At 38.9% G+C, this 24,733-nt stretch overlaps 1 protein-coding gene across 7 annotated transcripts in view; it reads left to right on the top strand.

The window, feature by feature from the left end:
• Positions 1–22,409, top strand: part of LOC125904240 (myocyte-specific enhancer factor 2D homolog) — a 36,997-nt gene extending 14,588 nt beyond the window's left edge. The window contains exons 4-13 of one of the 7 annotated variants that reach the window (XM_049601516.1): positions 83–220; positions 1,430–1,643; positions 2,410–2,466; positions 3,149–3,330; positions 5,503–5,532; positions 9,153–9,282; positions 11,023–11,230; positions 14,212–14,280; positions 17,120–17,170; positions 17,660–22,409. In XM_049601516.1, coding sequence (XP_049457473.1) covers positions 83–220; positions 1,430–1,643; positions 2,410–2,466; positions 3,149–3,330; positions 5,503–5,532; positions 9,153–9,282; positions 11,023–11,230; positions 14,212–14,280; positions 17,120–17,170; positions 17,660–18,134 — 1,554 coding nt within the window. In that variant the 3' untranslated portion in view covers positions 18,135–22,409. Of the gene's footprint in view, positions 1–82; positions 221–1,426; positions 1,644–2,409; positions 2,467–3,148; positions 3,331–5,502; positions 5,533–9,152; positions 9,283–11,022; positions 11,231–14,211; positions 14,281–17,119; positions 17,171–17,659 lie in introns of all 7 variants that reach the window. The other 6 variants (XM_049601515.1, XM_049601517.1, XM_049601518.1 and 3 more) reach the window with 6 other exon arrangements.
• The last annotated feature ends 2,324 nt before the right edge of the window (positions 22,410–24,733 follow it).

The raw sequence follows: 24,733 nt of genomic DNA, 5'->3' as shown, positions 1-24,733 counted from the left end.
GTCTTCCACTCTGAATGCCATTTTAACAGTGAAACACAAGGTATAAAAAACTCTGTGATTTCCTTTCTGTTTAACTTTACAGACTTTGAGAAAGAAAGGCTTCAACGGTTGTGACAGTCCAGAGCCGGACGGTGAAGACTCCATCGACCAAAGTCCCCTAAATGATGACAAGTACCGTAAGACCACGGAGGACCTGGATGTTCTCTTCAAACGCTATGGAGTAAGTCATCTAACCTGCACTTCATTAACTAATATTTCATGTTCTGCTTCTCTCTTGACTGTTGAGTTGTTGGTCAAATATTTCTGTTATTATTCTGTGTTATGTTTGAGTGCCAACAGGAAACAGCTACTGGGGTGAAGTTCCTCTAACTGGTTGTTTGACACACTTTTCTTTTACTGCGTCCTTTACAGAAGACCAGCGACTTCAGATCATCATAGGAAATAACAGATATATGAACAGTTTTTGGCCTCTGTCATGTTTGACCTTAGGTCTCAAAGTCTGGGTAAAGTAATACCAGAGATTTGTCTCTAATCATGTTGCACATGTTAGAAAATAATTACTAAAAACATATGATAAGACTTTGTACTATATAGTATAAGTTGTGGAGTTAAAACATAAAGCTGTTTTTCATAGTTTTTGTGACCAGGATTTTTTGGGCGGGCCTGAAAGCATGGCTCGATGATGCACTGGAATGTCAGTGGTAGTTATTGTTGATGCTCATTCTCAAGTTGTCAAATACCGACGCACCCCTTAATATGTATACATTTATTGCATGAGTACAAGTCAATTAAACATAGCTTCTCTTTCACTATTTTTACACAATTTTATTCATAGCATTGGATGTTAGGCTACAAAATCAGCTGTCAAACATGGGTGGTAACAGAATTACTTAGGCTATTCATAAAATGTTCTAAAACAAACATACTTGTAAAATAATATTTTTATTATTGCTTTGTGTGTCGGCTCTGTCTTCTGCACCACCTGTAATATGAGAGCCGCTTCAGTCAGGTGTGTTACTAACAGACATGTTAGTGTTTAGCTAACGTGCTGCTCAGTATTATCAGATTAAGCAAAAGATATTTAAATTGCAAAAATGTCCTGAATTACCTTTGCGTTAATGTATATTATCTTAGTTTCACATTTATGAGATGTCCCCAAATGATCACTTTAAAGGTGCTGCCTAAGTGAATTTATTGAACAGTGCATGGTTATTAAGAGGATCTGCAGTTTTGGGTCAGGCCGTGGATCTTATGTTGGCAGGTTTGGTTGGATTGCAAAGGTAGTCATTTGTGCGCTCGACTGCATGTTTCAATGGTAGGGCGGGAGAAAGTCTTAAAAATCAGACCCGTGAAGGACTCAGAGGAGCGGCGAGTGGTTGTCGTATGGTGAGAACTACAAGTGAAGTTTTGTCTCTCCACTTTCCAGCAGTCGGCAGCTCCGCCCCAGACGTTCTCCATGCCAGTCACAGTCCAGGCGTCCAATCAAAGTACACTGCAGTTCAGTAACCCTGGCAACGCACTGGTAACTACCTCCTATGTAACATCATCGTCGCTCACGGATACCCACCTCCTGTCACCACAGCAACCGGCTCTCCAGAGAAATACGGTGTCTCCTGGGTTGCCACAGCGACCAGCCAGTGCAGGTGAGCGAGTGATACTCTGCCTAGTGTGTCAAGACTGAAGTCGTCAGTAGACTTTTATAAATACCAGCAGAAACAGACAGAAAACCATCGAGCAGCCTCGTCCTCTTAGTCAGAGATAATTCTGTCATGAAGAAAAACAACTTCTCAAGTTGTTGTTTTGGCTGCAGCCTCAATCTGCGTTTTTTTTCTCCTCCCACACTTTGTGCTCTTCCTCACATTTGCCTCCTTAAGGATAACATAGTGTCATATCTATTGTTATCAGTTGTTCTCTCATTATCCTGCTGTGAATATTGTATGTAGTTCCTGATTACATGTAAAGAGCTGATTAGTTCCTCAGGGAGTGGTGCACATTCCTCTGCTCTGGACTAATCTGCAGTGTGTGACATTTGCTGCACTCCCCCTCTAACTTCTTAAAGTGTTTCACTTCTGTATAACCTTTAAATTATTCATAGCTCCATCAACCAAATATTGTAGGTATACTATGCAGTATTTCCCTAAAAAAAAAAAAATGTATAGACTCATACAAAAGTTATCCCTCATCGCTTATCATTTTTGCTCTTAAGCCTTATGGCATTATTGTGGATCCCACTGCTTTTCATGTCAAGGTCCACCCTACTGTGCTGTGAAGGTCTCGCAGTTTTTGATTTTATTATAAATCAGTCTTTTCAAAGCTGGAACTTGTTACATGCCAGTACAACTCCAATACGTTGATGCTCGTAGTGTTGTTTTGGTTCTTGATTCACATCCTTTTACCCTTTTTCAATAGGTGCTCTTCTTGGAGGCGACCTGAATAATTCAAATGGAGGATGCCCAAGTCCAGTCCGTGAGTACTTTACTGTGCTGTATCTTTTCAAATCATGAGTTCCCTTGGTGTCTGGTCTGTATTGGAGTATTTATCCCAAATCCTTCCCAAGGTTCTTTCTTTCCTCTCCTCCTCTGCACCATCTGTGATTAGAGGGATCAGGGGATGCCGCCAGTAACATTCACAGGCATGCATGGGATTCCCAGTAGCTTTAAAGATCACTTTTTAACATTAGGACACGTTAAAGCCTATTTATTGTTTTTGGTTCTTTGTTTTAAATGTTTGCACAGGAAAATGTTGTATACCTTATTTTCATCTGATATTTAAAATAAAATGAAAGGAATCCTTTGGCTCTCTAATCAGGTTTACTATGTGAGGAGATACTGACATTTTAGTGTGAGGAATAAATTTGTCTTCATGTCTTACAATCAGCGACACAAAAATCATCTTTTAGCTGCTGTTAGATGAGATTTTTACTCTGATAAGGTGACATTTGCTTTTATTAACAGCTTCATTCTGTCGTCGTTGACATGTCTTTAAATTAGAGCGTCTCAGAATAGAAGAGTCGTTTGAAAAAGAACGCTGCTTAGGATTATTTTAACACAACTTTTGAGTGCACACAGTGTTAGTACCCCGCTGTCTGCATTCACCTGTTTGATTTTCCTATTGATTTCTGTCCATGCGCACCTCTTTCTCCCCGCAGCTAATGGATACACCAGTGCCAGGGCCTCCCCAGGCCTCCTCACCGTTTCCAACGGCAACAGTCTGGGGAAAGTAGTTCCGGCCAAGTCTCCACCCCCACCTCCCAGCCCCCAGATGGTCAACAGCCGCAAGCCAGACCTCCGAGTCATCACCTCACAGGGCGGAAAGAGCCTCATGCAGATGGTGAGCCTAACCAAGCTGAACTTGTGTCGTCTGGGTCCTTTAAGTTAACATTGTGAACCTTATACAAAGAAAAGTGTCACTTTCTACCTCTGTTGACACACCTGGGATAATAAAAAGTAAGGATCTTACAAACAATAAGGAAACCAAGACACCTGAATTCCTAAAGATTTGTTAAAGAACACAAGAAGGGAATAAAATTTATTTTCATTTTCTCAGAAAAGCAAATCTTCACTGGCCAATGAATGAGGTGGAAACCCATGTGAAAACATTGGGAACTGATATATTTATATTGTGTAGTAACAATTTATATTGTGTATATAAAAGGTAAACAGTCCGTGAGAGGCTGTTTGCCATCATTTTTATGTTTTTAGTAAAGACCTGAGAGCAGAGACTTGTGTTCTTGTTGAACATCTCATTATTTACTCTGGCAAAGTTGGTTAAATCTCGGATGAGTCAGTCGACTCCCACTGACACACTGAGGAGATTTCTCATAGTCTTTTTAACTAAACATGTACCTAGCTTTATCTTATGGCCGTCACAAATGTGGGCCAGTTAATAGCTGTTCAGGAGCTTTTTGATCATATCACACAATCTTGCCCACTACAAACTCACATTTTAATGAGCTCTATAAACCTGCAATATTTCTACAGTATATATATTTTAGCTTTACGGCCAACAGCTTTAGTGTTTTGATTTAGTCTAAAGTCTAGTCTTGTCAGGGTCAACCCAAAGTGCTTTCCAGTCTAGCCAGAGAGGGTTGGAGCTGCCTCAATACAGGCATACATGATTAAAGACATAAAAAGGACTTTAAAGGTGATATGTAATACAATGAAACTGGGAAGGCAAGACTAAAAGTGGTAGGCATGACATTGCTTAACAATAAGGTTGCCCGATTGCCCGGGACAAGTAAAAATCCATGTCAGACTAGTCAGTCTATCAGTGCACTTGCCTTATCAGGCAAGTGATTAAAAAAAGAATCAAACACACCACTTATTCCATAGCTGATGATGGAAGTACTCTGTTCTCATCTCTGTTGAGAGTACCAGCGAGAAAATGGGGGTGGACACAGGCATAGTTTATGAGCTGAAGTGAGCATTTCAGTTGTCTTGGTAACGTAGTTTACCTGAGTGGCATTAGAGGATGTGAGTTAAACTCAACCTAAACTATTTATTGCACAGTTTGCATATTTGAGAGTTAGGTTGATAAAATGTTTTGATAAATGGTTTTATTTTTTAGCAGTTGTGCAGGGGCAAGTAAAAAGTGAGTTCGGGCAACTAGTTTTCTGACACTAACATTGAACCCTGTAAGTCTCAGAATGGAAACCTCAAACAACTTGATAAAATCAAAGTTTAAAAAAAGGAAATTAGGAGAAACAGAAAAATCAACAACTGATAAAGAAGGCAGTAAAAGAACTTAAGAAATAAGTTCAGACGCTGTACTCGACCTGCCCAGCTCTGAACGGCAGACAGACACAGTTAGTGACCAGCAGGTGACCATAGAGAAGTATTTAGGGGCTAAAAAGAGAGATATTTCACCAGGAGTTGGCAGAGGTCAAAACAGAGCGTATAGGAAAGCAGATATTGGGCTGAGAAACAGAAAAAAAACTCCTGAATGCTCCATGAATGCTAACGATGCTCCATGTCCGCTAGCTGTATAACTAGGCATCTCTTTGCTAATTTTATTTATTGTTTATTCAGCAGGGATAATGCACAATATATGTACTGTACCAAACACAGCTAAAAGCTAAGTTTCATCTGTAGTCCCTGGGCAGAGGCCACTAGTGATGCACATTTACTGTGGTGAATCATAACCTTACACTTACCCTATTGTTCATGTTTGTTTTAAATTAAGATTGACGTTAGAAAACTGTGAAGAAGTATCTTGTGATATGATCAAACGCTGCCGCACAGATACCAAGTTAACCTTGTGGTTAGATTCTTATGTCAGCTATTTAATTTGTGCTGTCCTCATATGACTGGAGGCAGAGTGATGGCACCTTCTGTAATTTCAGCTCCCACACATTTACTGTAACGATTATTATACTCCGATTTATTTCATAGGTTACTTAAATTAATCTGCTATTTTTTGTGTATTTTTTAAATTGCTTTATTTACTATTAGGCACAAATATATGAATCAGAGTTGTAACTCTTTCTATTACCACCCTTTGCAGACAGAGGATGAGCTGGAATTGGTAAACGAGGTGATTTCCCCTGCGTCAGTCACACGCATGAGTCGATGGCTATCGACTGTCCGCACATTATTAGCATGGTTACAATACTGTAGAAGAGTTTGTCATTGTTTTGGTCTTGCTCCACTGACATTTCGTGGGATGGTCTTCAGCCTGTCGTTCCCACCTGACTGCATGTGGTTCAGGGCTCATGGTTGTGTTGTTAGGATCATGATCTTCACAGTGATAATCTAGAAAAATAGACCTTCATAGTTATCAGTGCTTTAGCAGAGTTTTCTTTGAGTGAGTCAGGTTTTTTTTTACCTCAGGCCCATTTACTTCATCATGTGATACCACTTAAAGGGATAGTTCAGATTTTTCAAAGTGGGGTTGTATGAGGTACTTAGCCATAGTCAGTGTATTAGATACAGTAGATAGCGACTGGGACAACCCCAGTTTGGAGTACAGCCACAGAAGATAAGCAATGTACTGCTATGAATGAGGGCAGCAGCAAAAAGTATTTTAAAAAGTATATCTGCTGTCTCGACTGGTTAGTTTGTTTGTGTTGTTGTGCAACTTTGGTGAGTTAAAGGGTGAGTTCAGATTCACCAGTCACACAATAACACAAACAGACTTGCTGATTGAGGCAGCAGTAGGCCAGCAGCTTCTGTGTTCTGTAAGGTGAAGTCACTGTGTCTGTCTGTGGCTTTGAAGAGAGCGATACAACATCTTCAGTTCACTGTTGGCAAGGTAAATTTGTAAAATAATCTAAATTAGCGTACACTTGAAGTGATATTGATTTTTTTTTTAGGTGGCTAAAATACATTTTGCTGCTGCACTCGTCCACAACAGTACATTGCTGAGCTTCAATGGCGTTACTCCTTCCTGCCTCTCCAAACTGGGGGCATGCTGACCGTCATCTGCTATATGTAATACATCGGCTATGGATGAGTACCTTATACAACCCCACTTCAAAAAATATGAACCATCCCTCCAAAGCATGGGTGTCTCTTCACTTGGCATTGTGGTGCAAAGTGGCGCGGAGCATGTTCCCCGTTCACTGACACTCATTTTCACCTCCCACCAAATTGTCAATTAGAGATGTTTAAGAACTAACTGGCATTACATTAAAGGCATTTCCCTCAAATGTTTTTCCTCCATCACGACTTTGTGTAACTCCAAAGAAACAAAACTTAGTGTTTAATATTTCAAGATTGTGTGCCTCCTAGTCTTTTGTCAAGTTTTATTATTAAATCAAGTGATAGGTGTTGAAACCAGTGGTTGGTTATTCAGTTAGTAGATCAAGAGAAACATAAATGGCAAGTATTTTGATAACTGATTAATAGAATCACTAATATTCAAGCAAAAATGGCAAATATTTTTCTGATTTCAGCCTCTCAGATGTGAGGATTTGGTGCTTAACTCTCTCATTTAAGAAAGTAAACTAAATATCTTTCAGTTTTGGACTGTGGGTCGGACAAAACAAGCAATGTCAACATGTCACCTCGGCTTTTTGGAAATTATAACAGCATTTTTCACTATTTTGATACATTTTGTAGAAGGTTTATCGATTAATCCCTAAAATAATGGAACAATTAATCAGTAATGACAAGAACTGTTAATTGGAGACCTACATATGATGCCTGTCCTAAAATAAAGAAATAAATGTATTGTGCATGATAATTCATTTTTATAAATGTATGTACAAGGGCTTATTATCCTGTGAAATCACATTTTTAGCTGAATTTACTCAGAGAGAGAGATGATGGCCGCTGCTTTCTGCTGCTGGTGCCGTTTTCAGTCACCCTCCTTTTACAATTCCACTCAAAGTTGACAGGCAAGAATCTCATTTTCCAGAGGATAGTGATTCATTTTCATCACTCTCACCCTGCCGCCCCTCCTCACTTCTTCACAAAGGCAGTTAATTGAATCTGGCCCCTCTCTGTGGTCTATCTCCTCCCTCTCTTTCTGTAAATTCAGCCAGTGTTTCCTCTCAGGACAATCTGCATTCACAAGGTCTCACAATTCAGAAGAGTAATTTCAGACCAGAATTATTGCATCTTTGGCTTTTTGTGTGCAAAGGGCTCTTATTTTTTTTCTCTTACAAAGGGACCTTAGTTTGCTTTTATCAGTGTTATAATTCATCTTACCCAGACTCTGGAGTGTTGTGCTACTTCAGAGATTTGTGTCTTTCAGTGCAGATACAGTACATGATAATGAAAACCTCATGATAGCAGTTTCACAGATTTAGCAGCATGTCTGATGCAACTGTTTTGAGAAACACTGGATATTTTGTCATCTAAGTGACTGACTTAATGTGCAAACGCCGAGGAGACAGCAGGTTTGTACTCTGTTCTCGGAAAATGAGTGATTGAGACATAAACAACATGGTTAACAGAAGTGCACCCAAGCATCGCACTGTAAGGCCTGTAGTGACATCCACTGGAGAAACATGAGAGAGCTGCACACTCAAGTAAATGTCAAACAACAGCTGGGTCACAATAGTCAAAGATAACTTCCAGTGCTTGTCTTAATCTACATGGATGATTTGACAGTTTTACTTTATGTATTAAGACTCTGTAAATTTATTATGAAATGTTTTAGATTTTAAAAAGTTGTATATAAAATGCAGTGTACAGTTTCTATAGTACAGTAGACTGTATTGTGGCCGAAATTAGTCATGAATTGATTTGTCCTTCTTCCGAAAATTAATAAAAAAAAAATAAAAGTATGATGTAATTTTATGATTCTAGTTCCTTAAATGTGAATATTTGTTATATTTTTCTTGTTCTACAAAAAAATAAACTGAAAATCTGCAAGTTGTGGACTATTGGTCGGAGAAAAAGAGGAATTTGAAAACGTCAAATTAGGTTTTGGGACCTTGTAACAGGCTTTCTACCATTTTCTGACATGTTATAGATCAAGCGATTACTTGATTAATCACAAAAATAATGGGTTAAATGCGGTGGTGTTGGTTTATGAGTCTTAAGAAATCAAATCATTTTAGAAAGAGTAGATGTTTACCGCAAGCTGGTTCAGCTCTGTTAAATTTGACAATATGTTGAAAGAGCATGGCAAGCTAATCGCTAACACAGCTGGTTAAAAAGTTAAACAGCTAATGCTATGAGATGACTATTGTGAACTATCTCAGGCTGTCTGACAGAACAGAGCCAACTATTTTTTCTTGTCTTAAAGAATAAAGAACTTTTGCCCTGGTTTTTGTTGTCAGCATCCTTTTTTTGTTAATGTAAACGACACAATTTAGTCATTTAGTTGATTATGAACTGCAGTATCTCTGGTTAGTGTCTGTCTCTCTGTCCCCTAATTTCCTGTCATCTGTCACTGTTTAAAAACAAATCCTTAAAAAACACCCTGGTACATAATTATATCTGATGGTTGAATAAATTGCCTTTAATGTAATATGCTCAAAATAAGGAAACTGTTTTTGATGCATGACATCAAGAACCTCCTGATAGTAAATCCACTTTACTTTGAGATTTACTCAGTTTACATCATTATGAATCCAGCCATATGCACATCGTCATTCCCAGCATGTCAGAATCTACAACATCGAGATAAGTCTTTCAGCTTGAGGCCACATGAGAAAAAGTTGTTTCTGCTGTGACTAACATGTTGGTGTCTTCTTCTGGCAGAATGCTCAGCGGCTGGCAGCAGGAGCCCAGGTGGCACAAACCCTCACCACACCGGTGGTCTCTGTGGCCACACCGAGCCTCCTGGCACAGGGGCTGCCCTTCTCCGCCATGCCAACAGCATACAACACAGGTGAACTGTACACACAGCAGTGAAAATACAAACACTGAATCAAAGAAGTGGACCTCCGGGTCTGAAAGGTAAAGCCAAAGCCGAAGTGCCTTAAACCTGCATTCTTTCTAATGGTCAGCAGGGGGCAATCCAGTGGTTGCAAAAAATAAATCTGATTACAAGAAGAATGAGTTTATAGTCTCAATTGCTAGTTTCAAGTCTTCTTCAGTAGACCCTGATGTTGATTTGTAATTCACAGTCCCATTTTGAGTAAAATAAACAAGACCGGTCAAGACCACAACTGCAGGGATATCACTTAATTGCCTGTGTGTCAAATAAAGATGGTTAAGTTAATTTTAGCTCTGTTTGCTCATAGTACACAAGACATTTCTAACGGTTAACACAGCAGGCAATTCAGTTGTTTTTCTCAAGTCAGATCTTTAAGACAGACTGTCCACACTGTTATTTGAAAGACATGAGATCAAATTTGTTACCAGACATCACCAACCTTGCTGTTGTACGTAGCAACGCTGGTGATGCAGTTTTCCAATGTGGAAGCATCAGTCAAAAGTGGTCCATCATTTTGCCCTCCAAACAATTAATTTTTGTCTTTCCATGAACTGTTTGCCCTCATGTTGTCCTCTTTAGCACTGTGCTAATAGCAGCATGGATCTACTCAGCTGTTCTGTCACTCTGGATTTGACATTGTCATTGTGTGTTGTGTTCAAACACACTTAGAATCCATAGAAATCTTACTGGAATCACATTTCAAGTCACCTTCAAATATGGTTTGGATCAGATTTGCCAAAATGTCCTTTTTGCTGTCCAAACTTCCTAAAATCAATATAGATAGAATCTGGATATGCCAAAAAAAAACAACCGAATTTGGCTAGCAGTCTGAACAAGGCCTCCAACACACAAATTAATTGAGAGTATGGCAATAAAAGGAATCTTCCTTTGTTTTCTGTGGGTGATTTTATGGGAATGTGGATCTTTCTGATCAATTTGAGGAGTGTGCATGTTCCAAATTTTATCATAGTTTGTCATGCAATGTAGGAACCGCACTGGTCTGGTCTTGGTCATGACTTGGTCTCAACTCTTCAAATTCTTGGTTTTGATTCGGTCTCGCCCTCCCTTGGTCTTGACTCAGTCTCAACCCCTCAGAGTCTTGGTCTCATCTTGGTCTTGATACACTCTTTCTTGGTCATGTCTTGTTCTTGGTTTAGATGGTCTTCACTTCAGTGCTACTTTAGGGCATGGCTACCTTGTGATTGACAAGTTGCTGACGTGGTGACTTGTCAGTAGTGTCGGTGGGTTCTAGGCCAGATCCAGCCCATGCTCCCCCACAGCACCACCCCTCTCATCCAAATATGGTTGCTTCTGGCTCCAAAAAAAACCAAGATGGCAATGGCCAAAAAGCCAAAGTTGAGGCGTTAAAACGGTACTCCACAAAACAATGGATGACATCACAGTGGCTACATCCACTTCTTTAGTCCAGTCTGTTGAAAATATCATTTTTAGTTTTACCTCTATGGTTTGGTAAAGATAAAATATTCAGTTCAACTGAATTTTATTTATAAAGCCCAGTATCACAAATCACAATGTGCATTGGAGGGCTTTACAGCATACGACATCTGTCCTTGGACCCTCACAGCAGATAAGGAAAAAGCCCCCCCAAAAAACCTTTAATGCAGCAACTGTATCCAAAATTTTGAAAATGTGAGCCTTATTATGCGACTGTTTTGTCCTTCATTCTCTCAGAGTACCAGCTGACCAGTGCAGACATCACTGCTTTACACGCTCTGGCTTCACCTGGCGGCTTGTTGCCAACGAGTGTGTCCACATGGCAACAGCAGCAGGCTGTTTCCCAGCAGCAGCAGCAACAACAACAACAGCAGCAACAACAGCAAGCACAGCAACAACAACAGCAGCAGCAACAACTTAATCTCGCATCACTCAGCAACTTGGTGTAAGTCTCCTCTTCAGTTTCTCATCAGCGCTGCGTCTTTGTTTTAAATCTGGTTTCCTAAAAGCTCCTCCATCACTCACATCTAGAGTCAGGGATGACGAATATGTTGATGATGATGATGATGTTAAGGACAGCAGCTGACATATTTGTGGTGTACAAGCTCTCAGTTTACTGATAACCCTCCTAACACTGAAATACTTTACTACTGACCTTTCCAGTCAGCTTGCATGATATCCATACCATGACCTTTATATGCAAGCAATTCACATTCCTCTTAGTGAATTGGTGTCTCACCAGCATCTCACCATCTCAGCCTTCTCATAACATCTATCTGAATATCTTGTTCACCGCCTCAGAGATCCTTAAATAGAAACATGGGTAACATCTGTAACTGCAGAACTAATTTTTAGAAACTTGGCGTCTTTTTTATGAGTTCCCCTCAGTGATTCTCCATTACGACGTGTTTTTCACCCTGGCAACTAGGACTGCACGATACCAGGAAAATATGCTATAACATGGTTAAATATTGAGATAATTACCATTTTGTACCATTAAAATATGAGAAATAGCTTGTTTAATTAAACAAATGAAAGGAAGCTGTTTCAACATTCTTTTATGAACAAGCTGAACACTGAACAGAGTGCAAAAATAATTATGATTACAATTTAAAGTGCAAAAAAAACCCCTAAATGCAAAAATGCAGTTTTCCATGATGTTTATCTCGAAAGTTGACATCACGATTAAGATTAAAACAATTTTAAAAACAATGAATTGTGCAGCCCTACTGGTAAACTAGAAGTGGTACTTATAAATGGCTTTTATCTGACCTATGAAACATTAGTATCATTAATTAAGCCATTATTTTCTTTCTTATTTACATATAAACTGAAGCTAGTCGATATAATTTTAATCAATGTTTAAATGCGCACATGTATCCTAACAACGAACAAATTAGCACATTTTAACTTCAGCAGTTTATTCTTCCTGATTTTCCTGCTGAAGTATTTACATGCACTAAACATTTAAAATAGATATATTGAAGTAAAGAACAGCAGCATAAACCTCAGTTTATCTCATTACCTCAGTATCTCAGTGTAATTTATGTTAAGACGCTTACACTGAACCTCTGCACTGATGCATCAGGTTGCTGGTTTATTACTGGTTTAGGTTAATGTGTTATGTTATGGCATGAATAATGGCCCCAGTTCTGGCCGTCATGCGCCCTTCAGTGGCTAAAACCTGATTTATACAACAGCTCACAAACACACACAGCAAGGAAAACATAATGTCAGAATATTCTTAATAATATCCAAGTAATATATACACCTTTTACACAACTGGTGTACAGACATTATTCAGTGTACACAAGGAACTTTATCAGGATTAAGACAGTGATACATAGCTTAATGTTATCTCCTCATTCTCCTTTAGATGTAAAATTAATATCAGGCTTAAATTAAAGGTATTTTAATAAGAGTGTAACAGCCAACAAAACTCCACAATTCGCTATGTTTTTGGTACAGCAGACAATACTAAAAAATATAGAAAAAATATTTTTATTTTAATTAATTTTGAAACATTTAATAGTAGCTCTGTGGCCATAATTCTTTATGTAACAGGTTAGACACTCAGATACTGGCATATTTGAGAAAAAATATAAATAAATAACACAAATGTAATGTAAATGTAATGCTCCATCATAAGACTGTGACCTGTTGGTAATTTCTGAACTGTAGCCCAAGCACTTAAAACATATGCTTTAAATATGTCTTCTCTATGACGTAAGTTACGTTATATGCGAGTTTGGTCGAATATCCGCAGTGATAAACACTCTAAAGCATCAGTTATTACTTGGAACAGTCCAGATCTGCAGTGGAAAGCTGCCCTAACGCTGTGAGGGGAAGGACTCACCTCCCATTCACATATTTGGGTGATGCTGAAATGTTTGAAGCATTTCCACAGATAAAGCGACTTCAGCTTAACAATGTCGGGGTACTGCTTGACACAAATCGTCCATTTAGCTTGACTAGCCCGGCTGTCGGGGCAAAGCTGACTAGCATGGTACAGATGATCGATAGGAATTAGTGCACTGCCCAACTTTCCTGGGAAAACTTGGGTTCCAGTTTCTGTGACATGTGTGGGACTACTAGATATACCACTATTTTGACTGTTTAGGTCACAGGGCATACTGAACGTGTGTTGCATACCAAACCTAACATACTGCACTTAAGGGATGAATACATGTGCTGTTACTCCACGAGCGACTGGATTTTCTGTAAAAGTTAAGTGTATGACCCTGCTGTCCTATTCCTCTCAGGCAGCATTATAAAATACATACTCAATAATTTTAAGTAATAAAATGTCCCAGTTATAAATGGGGGACTTGCTGGCAAAGTTTTGCCAAGTGATTGAACAAACAACTTTGTTAACTCTTAACATTAAACATAGTTTCAGTATCTTGATTCGTAAGGATCTTCATAATCAGGAGAAAGACTTGCACACTTGTGTGTCGTGTTGCTGTCCCAGTACTGTTAACACAACTTCGTTCCAAGACATTAATGGTGATAGTCATAACTTAAAAATTAACTGTAATTTTGAGATGTGAAAGATTCTGCCAGTGGTGTAAAAATAATTTCTCATGACTTAAATGTAATTTGCTGTGTAGATGCGGTATGCAGGGATTTCCTAGAAATGAGACGCAAAGACAAATCACAAGAATCAAGTAAAGGGAGCGTGATTTGAGGAAATTCTTAATGAAGCAGAGTTTTTTTAGAACATCCTTGGCAGATATTTTTCCCTTTTCTCCTTTTACATAAGATTTTATATCACGAGTTAATAAAGAAGACGACTGAGAAGCCTCATAATCAGATTAAAGGACTTGTTGAGTGCAGCTGTGTGACGAGAGCTGCAGGGTCTCCAGTTGTGTCTTTGGTAGCATGAACACCAGATCCTTGAAGTGTATTCTCTCCTCTTGTCCACAGCATGTGGGGCGTGGACAAACAGAGCAGCGAGCTGTCTAGCCAGGTGTCCAGTCTGGCTGCCAATCTGAGGTGAACAGCCACTACTAGTGTGTGCGTGTGTGAAGTGTCATGACCTTGTCTGTAGGGGGGGTCTGTAGTCCATTTTGCATTTGAAGGGCTTTTGTCTAAAACGAAACTACATGCAGTAAATGTTGCCTTAAGGGCAGCCTTACAACTGGCCTTAAACTTAAACTGTCTAAACTTTAAAAATATGATGGTTGTTGTTAATTTCTTGGACTATTAGGAAATATTCCGATTTTTTAAGATAGCAGAGCGCTCAGACTATATTAAACAAAAATATTTGGATTTAATAAAAGGTTATAGACAATGGACATTGACTTTGCTTATTAAAGTCCACTGCATGTGTATTTGCTTTAAGTCTACATTTACATGCATATATCTGGAGTAACTAGGCTACCAGCTATGTAAGGTTTTCATTTCCCCCTTTGATTTAAAACAAAAATGTTGTCTAACTTCATGGGAGAGGCGAGTGACCCAATAATCAAGGCTGACTAAAAAAAGTTCCTGTTAAGCTGAATAAAAACTAGATGTAAAGATGAATCCGTGGTATTGATACAAAACAGTAAAGAGGCGTATGCTGAGTTATGATGTTGAACTCATAACCCTGAGTACGCAGCCTTAAAGTGCAGCTCTGTGTCTTGAAAATGTAGCTCCTGTGTTTAAACGAATTACTTCTTACAAATAAGCACTTTGTTGCTTTTTGAAATTCTATTTAGCATTATTAGATTTAAACTGTAATACGGCTTTTGGTGCAAGTAATCCAAGAACTTATGTCGTTTTTAATACTTGTGCTAATAATTAATGATTCAGAGAAACTCTAAAATATAAGATCCAAAGTGTGCATGCTGTTAGCTGAGTTTCTGTGATGGATGAACCACCAATTACTGTATATAATAATTATAGTTACTTTTATTTATCACAAATAACAAAAAGCACAAAGTAAAATTTTTCATTTTCTCGTTTTCTTTTTGTTTTTTTTTCCCCCATGTGGGTGCTACCGACAAATAATTGCAAGCCTTAGCTTTGAGAAATCGTCTGGATAATTTCCTTAATTTCTGCACTTTCCCTTCTGCTTCAGCCCTGGAACACCAACAGATACAGTGGCCTCTAAGGACCAAACACATGCAAGAGTAGGCCTGTCATGATAATTATGTTATTGTCTTATTATAGGATATATGGACATGACCTTGATTACTTTGCTGACCTGGATACTTCCCGTCGGTGTTTACATAAGAATGTCACCAACATTATAGCCAACATGATACCAGAATAAACAGCAGGGGTTTCCCAACAGTTATAAGACTTGGGTGGAGCCCCTCTCCTACTTACCCAATTCCAAGAAAAATTCGCAGCATAACTTACCGGCTTCACTTTTGGAGGGGAAGATACACAATCCTGATATTGGTGAGCTTGCCAACCGCTGGCAACGAGCCATAAAAAGTTTGTAGTTTGTAGTTTTACCCTTCAACAACTTCATCCCCCACTATGTAAATGCATCAGCAAACTGCCCGGCTCTCAGGTCGTCCATCCCTGCGAGCACACAAACCTAATTATGGAGGTAACTTCGATGTTCCCAGAGCTTCGCTTGGCTTGTCTATAGCCGCAAGAGGCATCACTTAGTTTTGTTTTTGTTGGCTAAATTTTGTATCAAGTCTCAAACTGAGTAATTTTGGGCTGCTCTGACAAAGGTAATATAATTATTACACATCCTTGTCAGTAATGGCCACGGCCAGAGGGATTATTTTTTGTCCATCTCCTTCTCGTGAACGCGATATCTCAAGAACACCTTGAGGGATTTTCTTCAAATTTGGCACAAATGTCCACTTGGACTCAAGGGTAAACTGCTTAGATTTTGGTGGCCAGAGATTCACAGGTCGAGGTCACTGTGACCTGGTCCATCTCATTCAAGTGAACGTGATATCTCGAAAATATTTTGAGGAAATATCTTTAAATTTGGCACAAACATCCACTTCAACACAAATATGAACTGATAAGAATTTGGTGGTCAAAGGTCAAGGTCACTGTGACCTCACAAAACATGTTTTTGGCCACAACTCAGTAATTGATCTGCTAATTATGACTACGTTTTATTCAAATTCATTGTCTGGACAGACATGGATTTAAATATTTTAATATAAACTTTGTGTATATTAACAGGTGTAAATTAACTTTTTAAATGTTAGATATTTTTTCATATTTTAGTTCCAAAGTCTGAATAGGTGTACTTGCATTGTTATGCAATTAGCATTATATCAGTTGCATAAAATGGTCTCAATATGGCATTAATATCTTTTATCAAAATTATTTCTGCAACAAAATATCAGTCAACACAAGTAGATATCATGACAGGCCTGTGCGAGAGTAAAAGCCTAGCACTCCATATCAAGAATTGCTGCAAATGCCAAATGCACACAAAAGGCAAAAAATTACTTGTGCTCCCTCTCGTACACATTAATGTTTTGTCTTTTTTAGCATTTGCAACCTTTGGGATACATAACTGGACAAGATTTAATGTTTTTGCATTTACTCTTGTATACAATTTTGTCCTTAAGGGCCACAGTACGCACCCTGTAGAAAGGCAAAGTTTCAAAAAGCATCACTGTCCTGATAAACACATTTATTCTTGTGTTTGTAGGTACAGATTTTTAGGTCTGGATTTTTGGGTGCTAGAACAAAAATTCTGCAGATTAGGGTCTATTGTGTTTATGATGCTAAGACATTATTGACATTATTGCTGTTGTTGAAGAAACTTTGCTCGCAATAATGTTTCACACTTTTCTCCACACATGCCTTCTAACCCACCTCTTCCCCTTGGTTTGGGCTCCAACATTTTGTTTTCTCCCTACAGTGTTGGCTCTCCGTCCAACCTGCTCTTGGGTAGAGATGAGTGGTTGGGCCGGTACTGTATCACACTTCCTTTTTCCTGTGTGTCTGTGCGCTTTTGGCTGGCTCCCCCTAAGCATGCCTGGTGCTGTCTGCAGTCAAACAGGAAAGAGACGTAGTTCCGGTTTCCACCATGTTCTCTAACCCGAGATTTGTCATCTGTAGTTTCTCCACATCATAGCTGTCTCACTGCGAACCACCATGTCACACAAATCATTTCATGCTTCCTGGGCTGTTGTGTTGATCTTTTTGGGAGCAGTGGAGGGGTTACTTCTGCTTTGAAGCCTCAGAATTGATTATTGAATAATCGAATGTGGCTTTTCCCTGTTGATGCTGTGCCTTGTAATGTTGGTTTTTGTCTTGATGCGAGTGACCTTCCAGTTTCTCATATGCCGTTTGTCAAGTTGCTAATCACTGAATGTTCTGTTTTCTCGCCTTTCCTCTTTGTTCTGTCCCTTATCTTCCATTGTCTTCCTCTCTCTGTCCTCTCTGACCCTGTTCTCAGGCCTGTGACTCATATACCTCAAGGCGCCATGCTGACTGTCAACACAAACTCCAGTGTGAGCATCAAGTCAGAGCCCGTCTCGCCAGGCCGGGATCGCAGCACCCCATGCCCTCCTCCATCTTCCACCACGCCGTCCTCAACCTCAGGGGGAGCCATCCTGACTGCACCACCACAATACCCCGGCTCCCTGCTGTGCCTAGAGCCCCCGACCGGCCGCTCGCCCGCAGACAGCGTCAGCAGCAACGCCAGCTCCTTTGAAGGCAGTGATCGTGATGATGCCGCTGCAGCTGGTGGCGGAGGCACAAGTGGAGGCGGTGGCGGTGGTGGGGGCAATGCAGCTGGTGCTACGGGAAGCGTCGGCACCAGCAGCCGCCCTGACTTCAGTCCCTCGGCTGAGCTCCTCAGGGCGTCGAACGAACCAGAGCAGGAGGGAGGAAACATCAAGCGCATGAGATTGGACACCTGGGTCACATAGAGTCATCTGCCACACCTCTCTGCACCCACAGTGAAGTTTTGGTGACCCACAACATACACCCACACTCATTCTTAAACCCCCCACTGCCCTGACCCCACTGCCATGTGACACTATCATCACACATCTGCCTCTGTCCAAAATTATACAACTCAGCTGCGTCACCCAGACTTATGAGGCTTTGCCAAAAAAAAAAAAAAAAAATCGAAATAAAAATCCTTTGGGGATCACACTCTGAGTGAGGAGAGGATGACTCAGCTGGATATTTTGTCCGATAAATAGAGGGACAGTAGATTTTTAAAGCCTTCTTGCTTGAATGGACTCCCATATAGTAATTTCTTTTGGTAGAAATGAGGTGTTGAACCTTTTCGCAATCTGACAAAACCATAAAAACATTTAGATGGTTTCACCATCATGTATTTACATCGAGCTCTGCTACATTGTTCACAATGTTATTGGTGGCTTGTCATCATCATGGGACTTGTATGACTCACCACTTCCTGCTCTTTGAAATCCAGTGTCGCTCGGATCGTGTGCTGTCCATTCTTCCATAAGTCACTTCCAAACTGCACTTTTGGATAGAACTTAATCTGGACGAGTTTGAGGACTGAGCATCAATCTGGCACTGAGCAAACAGACTCAAACAGGGTCTTCTAGGTAAAGACACTTCAGTGTGAATGGTTCCTTCTGCTGCCACATTTCCCAACCTTGTACACCCAGGCAGGCCCCTCAGGTGGAGCTGAGCACCTTGCCAGAGTGCCAATATCAACCTCTCTACAACGACGACGACGACGACGACAAAAAAATGCCAAATGCCTCTCGCACACGGTGCAGGGACACTGACGAATTATCACTCGCACTGTCACGGAAATGAGAACTAGAAAACTGTTGATGCTTTTCAGGCTTTGAATTCTCCGTCACTCTATCCTCAGATGGGGTGCTCCTCCCGTCCTCTCACCTCATCTCCTCTGGATGGAAATTGTTGCACCAGAAATCCAGCCAGCCACTCAGCTTATTACCAGGAGTAGATGCCATCCAGTTAAAATGCATAGTATGAGTTTTATGAGCCTCACTGGTGGCTTTTTTGGATAGGCAAAGTATTTGGTTCTTTCAGTCCAAGTGTTCTTTATCTGTTGGTATTTAAAAAAGAAAATCTGTTTTGAAGGTCCGTTAGTTGTCCAGAAGTAGGAATTCTGACTTTGTATAAAAATCACTCCTTATACAAAAGCTTTGATGTCCTCCTTAGCTCTCTCTAGCTCTCCTTAGCTCCTTGCCGTGTTTCAAAAAGTGAAAGGAAAAAGACATTTTCTATATTTCTACCGCTTCAGTTGGCGACAAAGTAAAATAGCTTTTCAGCTTCAACGACGTGTATGTACATATGACTATATTTGCATAGACTTTGCTAGGTATCCCTAAAAACAAGCAATGTGTTGATTCTCAGTGGATCTGTTTGCATATATGAGTGTGAATTTGATATGTTTCGAGCTACGGTGCAGGGGTTACGCCACACTAGGTAGTGCTGGTGGATCGGACTTGTTTCAGTAAACCTATTTTATGCTAGTGTTGATGGTGTGTGCACTTTCTGTCTCACTCACAGAGGCCTGCTTGGTTGTGGTGTCATCATATTCTCCTACCACACACATTTTTAAAAAACCCACGATCAAACAAGTCAAATTGTCCGTAACCACCTGAACATGAAACGATTAGGACACTGCCATTCACTTATAATGTAGTAAAGACTTAAATCACACTTCTTCACACATATTTTGATCGACAGAATATTTTCCACGTTAAGCAGACACAGATTAAGCCTTTTTTCACTTTAAGTCAAGAATTTGGCTACCAAGTGCTGTGTTTGTTGTTTAACTGTATGTTTTCTAGTAAAAATAATTTGTTTAGTCTGAACCATTTCAAGTTTGTGTGTATGAGTGTGTGTACACAGGTTGTTTATAGCCCACAAATAGAAAGTTTCTCCTGATTGCTTGACCTCTTTTTCCTTGAGACGATGCTCAAAGTGCAGACTGGCGTGCCAGCTGCTGTCTGTTGACTGTTTATTATCTACTTAAACAAATCTACACTTAAAGTCAGTGTAGGCGAAGTGGACATGGTTGCTTTTATGAACTGATGCCGTGTGGTGCGATTAGTCGCAGCCCACTGCAGAGAGTGAAACCATTGTCTGTCACAAAGACTATGGGTTTGTGGTGAGTGTCCGGAAAAAAAACGTCATTGTGCTGTGACATTTTCACGCCAGTGTTGGTGATGTTTTCCAAGATCAGGTCATTTTTTTCCGTCCTTCATTCAGCAGTGTGGTGGGTAGATTTTCACTCTGATAATTTCAGGTTAGTACTGTATTCATCTTTCAGTCATCAGTTTAACATCCAACACTTAATGAAGTCATGTTTGAGGAAATTTGCCTTTTTAAATTGTAAAAGGAAGAGTTCTGCATTTTAGGAAACTCGCTCTAGTTGCATTCTTACTGAGAGATGGATAAGAAGATCGATACTCATGTTTGTGCAGCTCGTTATTTTAGCAGGAAACGGGCAAACGGCTAGCCTGGCTCTGTGCAAAGCTAACAAAACTCACAGTCCAGTACCTCTGAAGCTCATGTCTAATGCTGCATTCAGCTGATGTCCTTTTGACTGTTATAACAATCGAACAATTTGCATGCAAATTTAGCAAAAATTGAACATGGTTTTTTTTTTTTTTCACAAATTCTGCAAAAGAAAAAGTGAAATATAGCAGCAGGCTGCAATCCTTTTTCAAGCCCTTTCTCGGGCAACAGAACGAAGCAGCACAACTGCCAAAATCAAAGCTGCATGCAACAGAACCAGGTTTCAGGCTTCACAAAGCTGAGCAAAGTCACTTCAGCTTGTTAAATTCTGTCTGAAGGAGTGAAACCAATCACACACTCAAAGTCTCACCTATTTGCTTCCCCCTTATCGGATGTGAACAAAACTGGATGTGTACGTTTAGGACCTAGCGCAGGCCGAGTGAAAGCCAATTTCCTGCTTAGCCCCGTCCTTGGGGATTTTTTTTTTCCATTTATGGCGGCTGATCTTGCACATTTATAATAGAAATGTGTATTTCTGTCCCACAAGGTCATAAACCAAATTTGGTGTTGATCAACAAAAAGGTCTATTCATAATACTGTTTTTAACATTATGCAAATGAGCAATAAATCCATCATGGTGAACCTTTATGTATCTAACTTCTCTAACTCTTTGCAGGAAAGCGGATAAGCACATTTCCCAAAATGTTGAACTTTTCCTCACTAAGTCCAGCTGATGAGTGGCACCAGCCCTCATGGCAGAGCTGATGAGTCATGTCCATTTTTGCAAAAACTAATTTCCGTGGAAACTCTTTGTGTTTGTGGGCGCTGATGGTTGACTGAAATGTGACACCACACCGATTGGCTTCCTGCCTCGTGCAGGTTTGTTCATGTACAAAAAGGTTCTCTGTCCAATCTAGCAGTGTAGTCACAAGACAATCTATATGAGAAATGAAAACCTGCACCCCTGTTACTTGTTGTGTACAATGTTTTTTAGAATCTCACTATTTTTGGATTAATTTGTGCTGGTGACAGTTCCATTGTCTATTATTATGATGATATTATTATGGAGCTTTTATTTTATTGCTATTTTTGTGTAGGATAGTTTTTATTTTCTCTCTTATTTTATCTTCCTTATCATAAACATATAGTACTGGTTTCCTTTTTTTAAAACAACTTGCTGAAAATTGCACGATCAGTTATTGTGGTATTAGCAAATGCAATGAAGGAAATACCAGTTAAATGCTGCAATTTTAATTAAGATATAGAATATATTTATAAAAATGGGAAACAACTGAAATTACTAATTCATGAAATTTGAAAAAAAAAAAAGTAAATGCATGGGATACAGGTAACAACAAAACTTATGTTACGTACAGTAATGATAAAGGACATGCATCACAAATGAGTTTGAAAACAACTCAGAATAATGTAGCATATGAAATACTAAAGATGAAATTTATAGCTAATATATTGTGTTGAGCTAGTCTGCTTTGGGTTTTTGTTGTAAAGAAAATATTTCTTTTTGTTGTTTTTTTTTTTGAGAATGATATACAATTTGTGTATATTTTCATATACAAAGTATGCACTGATATGTTATTGAAATTCTATACCGCTTTTACAAAAAAGTGTTTGTTGTACCAAAGTATCCAAGTCCCTTGAAACCTTACCCTTTTTGCGTATGTTTTACCGTATTTTATATATTAAATAGACAAACTGAGTGAAATTAATTTGAGTTTGTGGTTTTATTTTTATATTTACTGTGTTACAAAGCAAAAGTGCCTCTGACATAGATCATAAAGACTAAATCAGAAACTTTTGGTTTGAGTAAAATCTAGAAATTTTTATAAATTGATCAAAAATGTAACTCAACCCATTTTCAGAAGTGCAGAAAGTGTTTGTCCTCTATTATTTTATCTTTTAACCTCTTCATTCTCAGCTCATTGTCACAATTACAAACACGTGTGATGAAGCTTCATTTCACACATTCAGTGATAACTACACAGCTATATTTAGCTGATCTCTCATGACCTCCCGTGACTGAACAATAATTTAACCCAAGAGCAATAACAAACTTCTGTCATGTGATCGTTTACCCAACTTTAATATTACTATTTTTTTGTCTGATGTTGTGCTTTTTAAGCTGTCAATAAAATTTGCATATGTAAAAGCAACAATACTACAATAAAAAATAGATTACCAGATAATGTATTAATAGCAAAAGAAAACTGACCCCTGAGAGCATCATATTATTACTACTTTGATAATCAATTAATCATTTAAAATGCCAGAAATTCTTTGGTTTTAGCTTCTTAAGTAATAGCAATACATATTTGTAAGATGATTACAGGTTTCCTATCTAAATCTTAATCTAAAATATATATTTATTAGAAAATGGGGAAAAAAGTATCACATTTACTTGTAAAAGAAACATAAAATGTAACCACCTAAGTACAATACTTTAAAAGGTGTACTCAGTTAGATTCCACTACTGATAGTTGATAAACATTATAAAGTGATACATGTGTAGTTTTGTTTATCGTCCTTAGCCTTATAACCATTAAAAATAGTCAAACTTAAGATTTTTTTTCGTGATTAAAAGTGACAGCCAATATGTGTGAGAGTTCATTTTCAGGGTCACTTTTCTGGTGTTTTCATAGACTTGGACCTGCTTTCAATCCTCCAATAAAATAAAATGTTTCTATTTATTTCACACTGTGCTCAGAATTATACTTTTATCTGCTGTAGGAATGTTGTTTGTACGATAAAGAGAAGGACAAGAGGTTTGACAATGCAGCTGTATTTGTATCACTTTCCAGTGGTGGACTGTAACAAAGTACATTTGTTCAGGTACCTCAACTTAAAGGCTCTCTAAGTCTTCCTAAGCTTGAAAAGTTTTTGTCACATAGAGCAAACATCTCCTCACGATCCGCTAGCTACATGTCCTCTGAATATGCTGTGAACAAGTCTGGTCTCTGTAGGCAGCCCAGGCTCCGCAATGGCAACAAAAACATTTTGGTCCAGGCTGCACCAACCAGCCAGCACGAGACCAGTGAAAGCACACACACATGAATGCGGTGCCCAGAGAGGCAGTTAGAGCTACAGGCTACAATGAAGCTAAAAGGCGAGCTAGCTCTCTGTTTGATAACACTGTTGAACAAAAACAGAAGTGAAATATTTTTGTTGCCATTTGCGGAGCCTGGGCTGCCTACAGAGACTGGACTTTTTCACAGCATATTCAGAGGACATGTAGATAGCGGATCGTGAGATGTTTGCTGTATGTGACAAAAACTTTTCAAGCTTAGGAAGACTTAGCCTTTAAGTCTTTAGTATGACATTAAAAATATCATATAAAAAGTCTTAGTTTACTATGCAATAATGATTTCCTGATTTAGTGTCATTAAAATTCCATTTAAAAACTGTCAGTGTTATAAGTTATAAAAACGTCGTAAGTGATGACCATAGTATATTTAAAATTTAACTTGAAGTGTTACAAAAACTTCAGAGTATGGTATTTCGTAAAATTGTAATGAAGTAATAGTTAACTATTCAAAAAAGTGTCATAGTGTAGTATCTCATGGAAATGTTAAAATAAAAAAGTCATACCATGTCATAAAAATGTAAATTAAAAAAATCTAAGTATAGTATGTCATAAAAATGTAATAAAAATATCACAGTATAGTGAGTCTAAATCAGCCTATTGACATTAAAAGTAGTTCTAAATGAGCATTCAAAAATATGTTTTACCACAAGATAGCTCCTTTGTAGTGGGCTAATTATGATTATTTGGTATTTTAACTCTGCAAACAAATCTGTCCACCCGCTAACAAATTCTTGATTTTCCTCCGAGTCTTTTACTTCCGTGGATTCAGAATCCATTCCTAGTCTAGCTAGGGGACACTCAAGACTCCCCACTGCTGCTGAGGTTTGGCACAATTTAGAGGAAAAGGTGCCTGGCCGCAGACAGATGACGCTCATTTTAGTTGATGAAATGTTAAAACTTTTTTTACTAAGTGCATAGGCTACACATTTTTACAACTGGAGAGTAAGAATT

The sequence above is a fragment of the Epinephelus fuscoguttatus genome, linkage group LG17, assembly GCF_011397635.1.
Source record: "Epinephelus fuscoguttatus linkage group LG17, E.fuscoguttatus.final_Chr_v1".
In the NCBI taxonomy this organism is placed as follows: domain Eukaryota; kingdom Metazoa; phylum Chordata; class Actinopteri; order Perciformes; family Serranidae; genus Epinephelus; species Epinephelus fuscoguttatus.
This window is presented reverse-complemented; position numbering and strand designations above follow the sequence as displayed.